At 38.5% G+C, this 13238-nt stretch overlaps 1 protein-coding gene across 4 annotated transcripts in view; it reads right to left on the bottom strand.

Annotated features, from left to right (window-relative positions):
• Positions 1 to 13238, bottom strand: part of LOC108362068 (uncharacterized) — a 608307-nt gene that overhangs the window by 202747 nt on the left and 392322 nt on the right. For 3 of the 4 annotated variants that reach the window (XM_017614914.1, XM_017614908.1, XM_017614933.1), the window contains one exon: positions 11221 to 11514. The exons of the other annotated variant lie outside the window; for it this stretch is intronic. In XM_017614914.1, the coding sequence (XP_017470403.1) occupies positions 11221 to 11514 (294 nt within the window). The remainder of the gene's footprint in view (positions 1 to 11220; positions 11515 to 13238) is intronic. 4 annotated transcript variants of the gene reach the window in all.

The following is a 13238-nucleotide window of genomic DNA, read 5'->3' as shown; positions in this document are numbered from 1 at the left end:
TTATCTTTATCTTTATCTTTATCTTTATCTTTATCTTTATCTTTATCTTTATCTTTATCTTTATCTTTATCTTTATCAGATAAAGATAAAGATAAAGATAAAGATAAAGATAAAGATAAAGAAAAGTAGACTGTTATGATCGGCCTGTACTTCTGTCTAAAGATTTCAGCGTCAAATTTTCGCTTTCCAAATCTGATGAACTGACAAAATTTGTTAAAGAAACATTTTCAGTGGAAATGGTTAATGGTAGAAATGATCCAACAACCAAAAGAGCGGCTACTATTGATGCGGATTTTTCCACAAATATTAATATTATTGAAAAAGCATTTCATATTGTACTTTAGTTACCACAATCTACTAGGTAATATTGTAGATATGGATGTTTTCTCAGGCATAAATAATAATCTAGCTATGAAGTTGGTTATAAAAAATAAAAAATTAAAGGTCGTTAAAAAATTTGAAATAAATATGTTTTTTGTGTATTAGAAAGTATGTACATGTGTATGTATACCGCATATTTCAAAATTGAGTGAAACTAAAATAAAAGGAGGTATTAATTTTTTATTCTCTCGTCTAGTATTTTTTCATCGGTTTTATCTCTTTTTATGAATTGTAGGAATTTTCGTAGGAAATTCGTAAAATTATGAGCGACGTGCAATAATTTCTTTGGAAACCACAGAAGCGACGACTATGTCACGGTTGTTAACGAATTTTTTAATGCTTGCGGTGGAATGGGTTGTAACATGTCCATAAAAATAAATTTCCTGCATTCGCATTTGGACTTCTTCTGATGATGCTGCATTAAGAAAAAAACGGTCAAGCTAACATTTTTGAGTGGTATAGTCAAAAATAATATTTTTGTAATAATTTAGTTTTCATAAAAAGTTAAATATCTCGGTAAACTTTCATCCGATTTTTGAAAATAAACACTTAATTTTTTTTTGTTGTTAAAAAAATGTGTTTGCTAGGTAAATACACCCAGATCTCTTAATATTTCTTTGTTCGCATATATATCGTTCGAAAGGCCCAAATTTCTTCTTTAGAAACCCGGCAATAAACTGAAACTCGGTTCATAATCAACTAAGTTACAGGCTTATAAGCAGGGACCGTAAATAGCAGTTATCTATTTCCAACAGTCAAACTTGGTCAGACATTTTTTAAGTTCGAAATAAAAGTCTTTCCGGATAGTAAACAAACCGCTTATCCAAATTAAACAAATTTTGTACCAAATGAAAGAGGACTTAAATAGCTTTTAAACAGAAATAACGATCGAAGGCTACCAGTTCTATTTATATTTTTTTTTATAATTATATTCAACAATTTAATTTAACAAAAAAAATTTTATTTTATAATTTAATACTAAAGAAATGCATATACCTGAGCCAAGGTTTGTTCTATGGTAATTAAATTTTTTATTTAAATATTTTTTAATAACTGGTTTCTCCTGGCTTTCCTCGTTTAAATATTTCGGCTATTGTAAAGCTATTTTAGTCCTCTTTCAGTTGATACCAAACTTGTTTAATTTGGATAAGCGGTTTGTTTATTATTAGGATAGGACTTTTATTTTCGACTTAAAAATATCTGGAAAAGTTTAGCTGTTAAAAAAAGTAACTGTTATTTACGGTCCCTGCTTAAAAGTGCGCAAATTACGAAAATCCGGTTTTTTAACGGATTTGGTATTCTTGAACTTTTTGTAGAAAATTGAATGGCCTATCAGTTTGTCACTTGCAAATTTTCCGTAGCTCTTGTTACTTACGAGATAGGGGTACAAAAACGGGAATTTCATAAAAAATTGGGTTTAGTGACCCATTCTACCACGCTGGTGGGGGTTGGAGTTACGCCTCAATGGGCACTTTTGTAGAGCATTCAATTCTGAAGAAAACCCGTCAGTGAAAATGCCTTGGTCGAGCACTTAATATTAATATGAAGGGCTAAAATTTTCAGGGAACTTATTTTTAGATATTTCCCACAAAATTCCGAGGTGGAACTAAAAAAAAAAAAATAGTTGCCGAAAAAAGCACCTTAATATACACATATAATTTTGGCATAATCTTAAATGATTGAATACTATATGAATATCGGTACAGATGCATATACAAGTGGGATTACTTTACGGAAAGTACTTACGATGCTGGGAATAATTGGCCATTGAGAGTTAGTAACCTAGAAATGCAGCCCTACATAACGAATAGAGGAATACATATAATTGATCGAACTATTTAACGAAAGGCGATAGAGAAGATAACGATACGAACTAGATATGAGCACGGGCCTTAATTTTCGGGCCCGGCCCGGCACGAGTGCAAAATCAACTTTCAAAAACACGCACAAGCCCGCACGTTAAGAATTTTAGTGGGGCCCGGCCCGGCACGACGGGACACGCCCCAGCCCGGAAATAAAAAGCCAACTTTTATTGTATGTATACATATGTACATATTTTTAATTTTGAGTTTATGTCCATATGTATATTTACTTAAGCGATTCAATATTTTACATCAAAGATTTTTATAATATATTTTCTGGGAAGTAGAAAAAGTGGAAGATATTTTATGTACAGATATGTATGTAAACAAAAGTACTAAGTATCATATATTTTCTATCAGTTTCCAAATATTTCTTTTTTTGCTTTTCTCTTATCAAAAGAGTTTTAAATATGGAATTTTTTTATTTTTGTATAAATTTTTGTATCTAAGTTTTTAGTATTAGCAACGGGCTTTTTCGTGCCTTTTCGTGCTTTTATGAAATTTTACTGAACGCCCAGGCCCGCACGAGTTCGCGCTGACAGCAACTATTCCGGGCCGTACCCGCGGGCTTACGCAGGGGCCCGTCGGGCCCAAGCCAAAAGCCCGGCCCGTGCCTATCTCTAATACGAACAGAACAGACTGGACATTGCATTGTCAGCCGCCATCAAGCGCAGAACAATGTCTGCTAGTGTTAAGTGTTAAATTATATTATATGTGAAACGTTAAATAATATTATATGGGAAATGTTAAATAAACTGTATGTAATATTAAATTATTAAACTAAATAACCGCGTATTTGTATACGGGAAGGCCATTCCTACAATTGGTGTCTGGATGTGGTATGGAAACCTATGCGGTAAAGTTTTATTCACAGAACAAAGGCAACAAATATTTATGTATATCGAATCGATTTGATTGCCAACTGAGATGCGTTGTTGGAAGCGATCGCCAAATCGTACAACAGCGGTAAATTAAAATGCGGTGGTCTGAAAAACTCGAACAGCGTAAAATTTTTAAAGGAAAAGCACAAAAAATACAGTGCATAATTGTATAGCACACAATAGTGACAAAGCAGAAGCTGCGAATTTGACAAAATTGTATGTACGGCAACAACCGCATTTTGCATAGCAGAAGCAGCTTTACGCAAGAGCGACAAGTACGACGAGGTAAATAAATAGACAAGTTAACGGTGGCCAGGGAGTTTTACAGACATACAGATCCAAAAATAATTTGTTTGCGAAAACGGGTAACATAGGGTCCGTAAAGTTATTGGAGCGTAATTTTCTGATGATGACTTTACTGTAACAACAACGTGAGCAACAACGGGAATAAGTCCCGCAAGATGTAAGTGATCACCAGATGAAACCGTTGTTAGCAGAGCTATGCAATTAAGTTGGGAGCGGGCAGATCAGTGGTTGCGATGTGGAGCAGAGGTACTTCCCGACCGTGTCGGCAGCGCTGCGTAAAGGCAGTTGAGCCCATACCAAGAAGCAAAGCCGACTCACTGCTAGCGCGGAGGAGTTAAGAAGCAGCGACGCAGATCAGAGTTGAGGTTAAGTAAAAATGGAATTCGATTACAGTATTAGCTTTCGCAATCTCTGTGCCGTTACTTTAACTTTCGTTCTATGCACAAGTGAATAGGTTGACTAATTTTTAAAAGCAAAATATAGAAAACTTAATTAAAATATAAATTAGTATATGGTACGAAAAGTTGTTTTAAAGATATTAGGAAAGTATAATATTAAATCAGCGGTCCAATTTAATTATTTTAAATTTAACGTAATTGTGAATTATTGATATCATTTGAGCTTATTGTGTAAATTATTTTAAGTAGCAGTGTAAGAGGTCGGCGAAAATCCTCCGGCCGAACCCTCCACGAGGGTGCCGACTGGTAATGGGCACTACAATTTAGGTTCTGTACGATGTCAAAATGGTGTCCAACTGGCTGGGGGCCCAGATTAACAAATAGCCCAGTCTCGAACGGAGTACTCAGGATACCTGGCGATCTCCGGTTCTATCAAGCCTTACCTGCGCACACGGACCTCTGTACGGGCTCCATTGTCCGACAATCGTGAGACCAAAATTATGAGTTCAAATTTCAATATAAAATCTACCAAGGAGGACGGCCCTTGAAAAAAACCGACAGGGGTGGCTCCGATTAATGCTACAGCCTCGAACAGTGCATTGATCAGACCGCCAGGGACAGGAGATAGAGGGGGCTTAAGCGGTAGCGCTGGTTCTTGGTACGAGTACCATAGGAGGCAGAGGGGTAGTGGAGGCTTGGGCGAACCGGTCTCCAACCGATTCACGACTGGAGCTGCAGCGTATGGGAAGTCAGGCCCCAAAGCACACACACCTTAACCCAAGGGCGGGGTGCGGCACCTGCTTCAAGAATATTCCGGCAGGGTTCAGCTCAAGGAAAGCTGTAAACACAGGCCTGGGGGGTCGGCTAAACATGTCCGCCCCTCGAAGAAGGCATATTATGACAAAAAGGCGACCATGAGGGTCATGAACTGGAGCGGGGACCTGCCGACAGAGCAGCTCACGGAGGAGCAGGTTAGATCACTGGAGTTGGCGAGGTGAGTATTAGCCAGATTGGGCAAACCGGCGGGCACTGCTCCAAAAAGGTAGCGGTTTGCTGAACAGGCAGGGGAGAGGATCGCCAAAAGACCGAAAACAGTTGGCCATAAATACCCCACCTTCAGAAACGTAGTCAAGAGATGCGGGAGGTACTGGCCATCATCGACAGAGGGGAGGAGGAAGGGACTATCCCCAAAGAGAAGTGGAGGTTGGTGGAGGAAGCGATCGCCGAAGTCTACCTCCAAGTCCTAGAAGAAAATCCTGAGCCTCCTCCTCTCTGCCATGATTCCGGTTGGTATCAGGGTATAGCTGAACTCATCCCCTTCGAGTACCATAGGTCTACCCAGCTCTACAGGTTGGCCGTCAGTAAGGTAGGTGAAGTTTGGCTGGGAGCCAAGATGATATTCCTAGCAGACCGCGGTCTCGAGTTTGGATTCCGACTAAACCCGCCGAGCCTGAAAGAATTGAGGGAATCTTTAGATCCTGTAACCTGCCAACTCACAATTGGAGGGCGGGGAAGATAGAGGAGCCAGTAGAGAATAGAAGGCAGGTATTACTGATCCTCAATGCCGAATCGCTACCCCACTAGCGCAAAAGGATTGGGTGGAGAGAGTCGGGTTTGCTGACGCAACCGTTCGAACCTACCGCAGCGACGAGCCGAGCTTCGACCTTAGTGAGGAGAGCGACAAGTCCGGCCTACGCAGCGGCGGTGAAGAAGGGTTGCCCAGCAGCCAATGCTCATCCGACTCGGAGAGGCTATCCGGTTTGGGGCCATTATTTTATGAAGAAAACCTCTTTGCCGATGACACCGAGGGTGAAGAGATCGAAGAGACATGACAAGGACATGCCACCAGATGAGTTTCGGACATTGGTCGAGGAAGCAGCCTACAAGGATAAGCCACTGGTTGTCTCCAGCGACGCTAATGCCCACAATTTGATGTGGGGGAGTACGGACCCGAACGCTAGAGGTGAGTCGTTACTAGACTTCATTCTAGGAAACAAACTTAGTGTCTTGAATTTAGGCTCACAGCCTATCTTTATAACAAAGAGTAGAGAGGAAGTTTAGGATATAACCCTGACTGCAGACATTCTTGCCCATAAAATCAAGATATGGGGAGTACTGAAAGAAAAATCTTATTCTGACTAGCAATATATTGAGTTCGATATAGATCTTAAGACCCCCCAAGTAAGGGAGTTCAGAAATGTTAGAAATACCGACTGGGGGGCTAGCAACAATAAATTACGGACTTTACTGCCAAAGATACTTCCCCGAGACCCCGCCACGCACGTGAAGCTGGAAGGGGTGGTTGATCAGGTTACTAAAGCCATGAGTAGTTCTTTTTCAGCCGGATGTCCGGTTGTTCGATACAGGGGAAAAACTAAACCACCTTGGTGGTCGAAACAACTATCCTCGTTACGTGAATCCAATAGGACAATGTTCAACAAGGCCATAGCCACGAGAGGAACAGAGGACTGAAAAGCCTATAAGGCTGATCTGAAAATATACAAAAAGGCAGTTAGAACTGCGAAACGTAAATCATGGCAAAGTTACTGCATGGGAATTGAGGAAACCACAGAAGCGGCCAGATTAAGAAGAATTCTCGCAAAGTCGCTATGCAACTTCGGCTATCTCAAGGGTCAAGGAACCTCGTGGACTACGACGAGCGAGGAATCTTTATGTCTCCTCCTTGACACATACTTCCCTGGAAAGAAGCCGGTGGAAACTAGTGACCCCACGAATGAAGGGGGGCTATCTGATCTGGGAAACCGACTGAATAAAACCAAAAAATCGAATGGGCTATTAAGACTTTTGGTCCTTACTAGTCACCGGGACTTGATGGTATACACCCGGCAGAGCTGCAGCAATCACGGGGCATTATCTCTCCGTTCATTGCAATTATTGTATGAAGCTGCCTTCACATGGGCTACATCCCGCTATACTGGAGAGAGACAAAAGTCTCCTTCATATCCGAGGCGGGCAGGTCCTCTCATGCCAACACTAAGGACTTACTTCAGATCCATCAGTCTTACGTCTTTCCTTCTCAAAATTTTAGGGAGGATAGTAGATGATTATGTACGGGGCGTGATACGAACAAGTAGATAAAGAGTATGCTCTGGTTGCCTTTGTAGATATAGAAGGCGCCTTCAACAATATTAACGCAAGCGCCATAACGGGTACCTTAGAAGAGCTTGGAGTTGACCAGAATGTAGCGTAGCACATGCTGATGACCTGGCAATTGCCGTTAAAGGCAAATACCCAAATACCCTAATGGAGATTCTGCGCTCTAACATGGCCACGCTTAGAAACTGGACGGAGAGTAGGGGACTCGGTATAAACCCCGAAAAAACCGCAGAAATTCTCTTTACAAGGAAACACAGGCATCCCATAGTCTCCCCGCTAATCTTGATGGGTGTGGAGATATCCTTGAAGGGGAATGTTAAGTATCTAGGATTCATATTAGACAGGAAGCTCAAGTGGAAACCTAATGTAGAGGAAAGAGGAAGGAAGGAGAACGTTGCATTACACACTTGCAAACAAGTAGTCGGAATCAAGTGGGGGTCAGCACTTCGTATTACCCATTGGCTGTACACCTCGGTGCCACCAATTTTGGGCGGAAGTTTATCAATTTCGAAATGCCCTAGGAGAAAACCCTTTTGCTGACCTTTCCAACCTAGTTTTTAGTTTTCTTGTTTTGCCTATAAGTAATGCAGAAGTAGAGCGAATATTTAGTTCAATGAATATAATAAAAACTAAGCAAAGAAATCCAATGTGCGTTAAAACGTTAAACGCTATTTTATATATAAGATACGGTTTAAAACGTGAAGAAAAATGCTGCCATAATTTTACTGTAGATGACGATCTCTTAAAATTAATGAATTCAGGTGATATATACAATAGTGATTCATTTGATGATGAGGAATACACTCGATATAAATTAATGGTGTTAACTAGTCGTTCGTTTCTTGCGATTTATTTAAATAAAGCATGTGAATTTTCACTAAAACATTTTAGCCGTTTTTTGCCAGAGTCAATGTGAAATTTCACAAAAACATTTTAGCCGCTTTTTTTTGCCAATCTAGCCGGTCGGCCCAAAAAGTTCTGGCAACACTGCTCGGTGGTCAGACCAATACTCTTATATGGAATATTTGTATGGTGGCCAGTAACTCAAAAGGCAAGTTACCTAAAACTATTGAGTAAGGTCCAAAGAACAGCGTTTCTATGCATTTCGGGTGCGTTAAGGACCACCCCAAATAAGGCGCTGGAGGTGATAACCAATTTGCCCAAAATAAACCTGGTGGGAAAATATGCGGCCGCCGATTCAGCGCTCAGACTAAAAAGTATGGTGGTGCTATGGACGGATCGGCGGTTTGGTCACGCTTCATACTCTGGGTAATTACAACCATGAAGTTGACTACTCCGCTCCCAAACCAATCTTCGATAGGCTCTTTAAGACGAGCATCCCGTCAAGAAAGGAATGGGAAACACCAAGGCCATGGAGACGGGGAGAATTGAATTTTTATACAGATGGATCCAAGCTAGACAATAGGGTTGGAATAGGAAGAGGGAGAAACCGTAGAGCACATCTTCTGAAGTTGCCCAGCTTTGGCCAAGAGGAGAGCAGGCTTTTTAGGCAGGCCCTTCTTTAGCTCTCTTACGGAATTATCACGCGTAGGAATAAAACTGATTTATTAGAGCCTCAAATTGGTTCTCTGAAGAATAGTCACCGAGGTTCCTGTGTGCTGCAGTGGTATCACAATGGACCTTCAAAAAGTCTAAGTGAGTTGGTAACTTGAACCGACTGCCACATCAACCTAACTTAACTTAAGAGTGTATATGGCACTGCATTTTAAAAAGTGGACCGTGAGAATTTTAGTTTAACCGTGACTGATTAGACTTTGTGAGTTGCAGTGATATAAAGTTTCAGACGAAGGATGCCTTTAGAGGTCAATTCAAATGTTTAGTGTTGAATTGAGGGAGATTTAACTAATTTCATTAAACATAATTTCGCCAGTAAGTTGACTTTGAGTTGAGAATTATTTTATGCAAAGTGGACTTTTCTTAAAGTAAAAGATAGTGAAATAAGCTAACACGTTACTATAGGTGCGAAAAAATGTTGATCGTCTGTTTTTATGAGAGGTGAAATGAAACAGTATCATTGTTCGAAAATATGTAAAGATTTGAACGGTACTAGCTAGGTATTCGCCACCAGCGTCTATAAACATAGGAGGTTGATTATCAGTTGAGCTGCGATAGGTTGCGACTGGAGGGCTGGGGATAAAAGCTCGTAGGTTGGTGCGGTAAGGCACGGAAAGGAATGGGTTGCGGCTGGGGGGCCGGGGAAATATTCTCGTAAGTTGGTGCTGTCGAGCACGTTGAGGAATCTGTGGATTCGAAGTAAGGCGCAAGGTCGTGCGAGAACTCTAGAGAGTGATAAGACGTCGATAGGATCGTGTGAGCACATCGAGGTGCGGAAGGCGTTAGCGATAGTGTACATCGAGGACGTGAGCGTGCGTCCGGTATAACTGGTAGACTGCGTAGGCACGGTGAGATGTTCCGGACTATGGCATAGGTGAACATCGATAATGTGAGCGTGCATTCTGTTGCTACGAGGGAGCTATAGTTGGAGTTTTATGTCTGATGGTAGACATAGAGGAGGCACTAAAAGTAGAAGCTGGTTCTCTTGAGCTATAGTAGAGACTGGATGCAGTTGACAAGATGCAAGATTAAGCAAATGATGAACAAGAGTGAGAAGGGCTAAAATAGAGAAGTTCACAAAATATGCAAAATTAAAATAGAAGTAGGGTTTTTCATTCGAGGCCGAATGAAATGCAGGATGGCCGAATGTGGAATTAGTTTACGGAAAGTACTTACCATGCTAGGACTAATTGGCCCTACATAACCAATAGAGGAATATAATCAGGTATGGGCAGAGACTTAGCAGGTGCTAAAAGAGCGTAAGTATCGCGTGTACGTACACAAACGAGAGCGTAACGATGAGAACGCGACCATGCGAAATGAATTAGACACACTAATACATTCTCACTTTTAGCTCACGCTTGTTTGTGGTAATGCCCATCTCTGAATATAATTGATCGAACTATTTAACGAAGGGCGATAGAGAAGAGACCGATACGAACAGAACAGACTGGACATTGCATTGTCAGCCGCCATCAGGCGCAGACCAATGTTCTGCTAGTGTTAAGTGTTAAATTATATTACATGTAAAATGTTAAATAATATTATATGTGAAATGTTAAATGAACTGCATGAAATATTAAACTATTTAACTAAATAACCGCGTTTTTGTATACGAAGAGGATGAAACGGGAAGGCCATTCCTACATACATATTGCTCACTTGCTAAACTATGGATCATAAAGTACCTGCATTTAATCAGCTTGGTACGAGAGTCATATGTACACTTGTGGTCAGCTGATTAAGTCAAGTGACATTTTGTCTAGTTTTGGCTATTTTTCCTTTGGTTATTTAGTGTATATATTTTTTTATAAAACCTAGCACTTAACCTATCCAGCGCCACATAAATACACATTTCAAACTACAAAAATTATGAAAATTCAACAAGCTTTAACATTTGCACCCGACAATTTTTAACTTTTTAACCGACTTCCAAAAAAGGAGGAGGTTATCAGTTCGTCGGAATATTTTTTTTTTTTTTTTTATGGATGTTACCGCATAACTTTGGACTACGATAATTCTTTTTGCATCGGAAAGGTAGTGTCTCAGAGGTGGTCCCATACTAATCTGGTTAAGATCCGATCAGCGGATCATGAGATATATATATATATATATTTTTTTTATATGGGAGTTGAAGTCGGTTTTTTTTTTTCTAAAAATTACTAGTTATTATAAATGTTTAGAGAAATTTTTGATATGCAGTTTTGTAGCTTATTAAATTTTAGTAGGTTAAAGTGCAAATTTCAAGAGGCTAGAAAATAGCGTTCATTTTTAATATTTTTTTTTTTGCTGACTTTGTTGGGCATTTTTATTCCATATAAAATATGCTCGAGAATTCCGTTTGTATGGAAGGAAATGCCTAGCACCATCAGCAAAAAAAAAGTAATAAACATCAAAGCGATTTTCTAGCGTCTTGAAATTTGCATTTTAACCTACTAAAATTTAATGAGCTATAAGGATGCATACAGAAAATTTTTTTAGAAATTCTAAATAAAAAGTTTAAAATTTGTGTACGAAGTTAGAAATGTGGATTTATGTGACGCGGGTTAGGTAAAGTGCTAAACTTTTATAAAAAAAAATAGAAACATTAAATAAACAAAAGAAAAATAGCCAAAATTGGTAAAAATGTTACTTGATTTAATCAGCTAACTAGAAGTGTATGTTTTAATTATATTTACAGAATTAGAAATGTGTACATACCTTCCAAGCTTAAATCAGTATTATGAGTCATTACAGGATTAATACTGGCAAAATCTGGAACTTCATGGTGAAAGGTGATATTGGTGCTATTGTGGTTCAAGGATGCCGATGTAGAAATTGTTGTGCTATTTGTCCTTGCAGAAATTACCGTATTGTTACTATACACCTTGGGAATGGCTTCGGATTCTTTGTAATTTATTTCATCGTCATACAATTCGTTACCTCCTTCTAATTCCTCAGTCTCGTCGCCTTCTACTTCAGACTCATATCTGTCTTTTAAGACTTGTTTTGGAACTGTGGGATATTGTTCGATCAATTTAGCACAGATACACACAATACTCAATTAAATAATATAATTTTAATATAACTCTTTGGAACAATTGTAAAGTGGTTGTTTATGGCCTTAACCAAACCAAATTTAAAAGTTAGTATCCATGGGTAATAGTCAAACCTCAAGAAAATGTAGCTCCACCTCATCATAATTTTTTTAATAGTGGGTTAAAGTTGCAATATTTTGATAGAAAAATTTTTACTTTACTTCAAATATTATATATGTCCATATGAAACCACTCCACATATATTCCTGTAGAACATTTTAACCCCTTAACTCTCACTTGAAGGGGTATTCTGTACTCTGTTTAAAATAATTTCAATAAAATCCTATGTAATTTAGATCACCCTAGTCCGTAATAGTTTTTCACCTTCAGTGACTCCTATTAAAATTTATACAAATGTATATATAATGACTAGAATGAAAAGAGAAATCAGTTAAGCCGTGACTGTCTGTTCGCCCGTCCGTATGTCTGCCTGTGCACACGATAACTCGAGTAAAAATTGGGTTCTATTGAAAATGGGCAAAATCGGACAAGAACCACGCCCCATTTAACGGTATTTTACAGAAGTACGAACACTGCGATATTTAAGTAACTAGTGCGTATTTTCAACGATCTCTTGGGAGAAAATAAGAATATTATAAATTTGTGGAAAATGGGCCANTAACCACGCCCCATTTAACGGTATTTTACAGAAGTACGAACACTGCGATATTTAAGTAACTAGTGCGTATTTTCAATGATCTCTTGGGAGAAAATAAGAATATTATAAATTTGTGGAAAATGGGCCACTTATTATCACATCTGTATATCTCGGTAACCGATTCACCAAAATCTCCCAACTTAGCACAGTTGTTGGTATTGATAAAACAAAAAAAAATTGTTTAAAGTTTTTAAGAACGGAAAATAACCACGCCCACATCCCACATAACGGCAATTTAGAGAAATACGAAATCAGTAACTACTGAAGCCGGTTAATTAAAAATTGATGTTGGGAATAACTCTTTAGAAGGAAACACGATTATAAAAAAAAATTGGAAAATGTGCATGAAGCCGCTCACTTATGAACCCATATCTCGGTAATCGTTCTATCCTCGGTAAAATTATAAAATTATTGTCCTTGACACAAAAAAGTGATGCCCTGAAAATTTTTTAAATCGGACATATTACGCCCACATTTTATATGTGTGTATATAGGTAAATTTCCAAAATGGTGAAGCTTCGATATTTCGAAAGTTTTAGGACGCTAATTTATTCAAAGTTCATACTCGAAACAATCCCTTAAACAGAAATGACATTATTATGGAATTTTGAAAAATGGGCCTTTTACCGCCCACTTAAAAGTTATAACCATATACGATTTTCTTATTAAGTCTCACTGAACATACTTTCGAAATTGTTTGAAATAGGGCAAAACCTAACTATAACTGTAATGAGTCTTTTCTTTAAAATTATCTTCAGATTGTAATTTTCTTACTTTTTTACCATAAATTCAAAAGAAATAAATTATATTTTAACGTATTCAATTAAATTTAACTTAATGTGTTATTTTATGACTTATGGGAGATATTTTTCAGCTTTTCCTAACAGTTATACATGGAATTTCATTTTTCTATCCTGAAATAAGAGTCCATATATGACAGAAAATTTAATTATGGTTGAAAAAAGTCACCTTAAGATTTTTTT

The sequence above is a fragment of the Rhagoletis zephyria genome, unplaced genomic scaffold (genome assembly GCF_001687245.7).
Source record: "Rhagoletis zephyria isolate East Lansing unplaced genomic scaffold, Rhagoletis_zephyria_1.1 Rzeph_scaffold_00021, whole genome shotgun sequence".
In the NCBI taxonomy this organism is placed as follows: Eukaryota; Metazoa; Arthropoda; class Insecta; order Diptera; family Tephritidae; genus Rhagoletis; species Rhagoletis zephyria.
The sequence above is the reverse complement of the archived record's forward strand: the minus strand, read 5'-3'. Positions and strand labels throughout refer to the sequence as shown.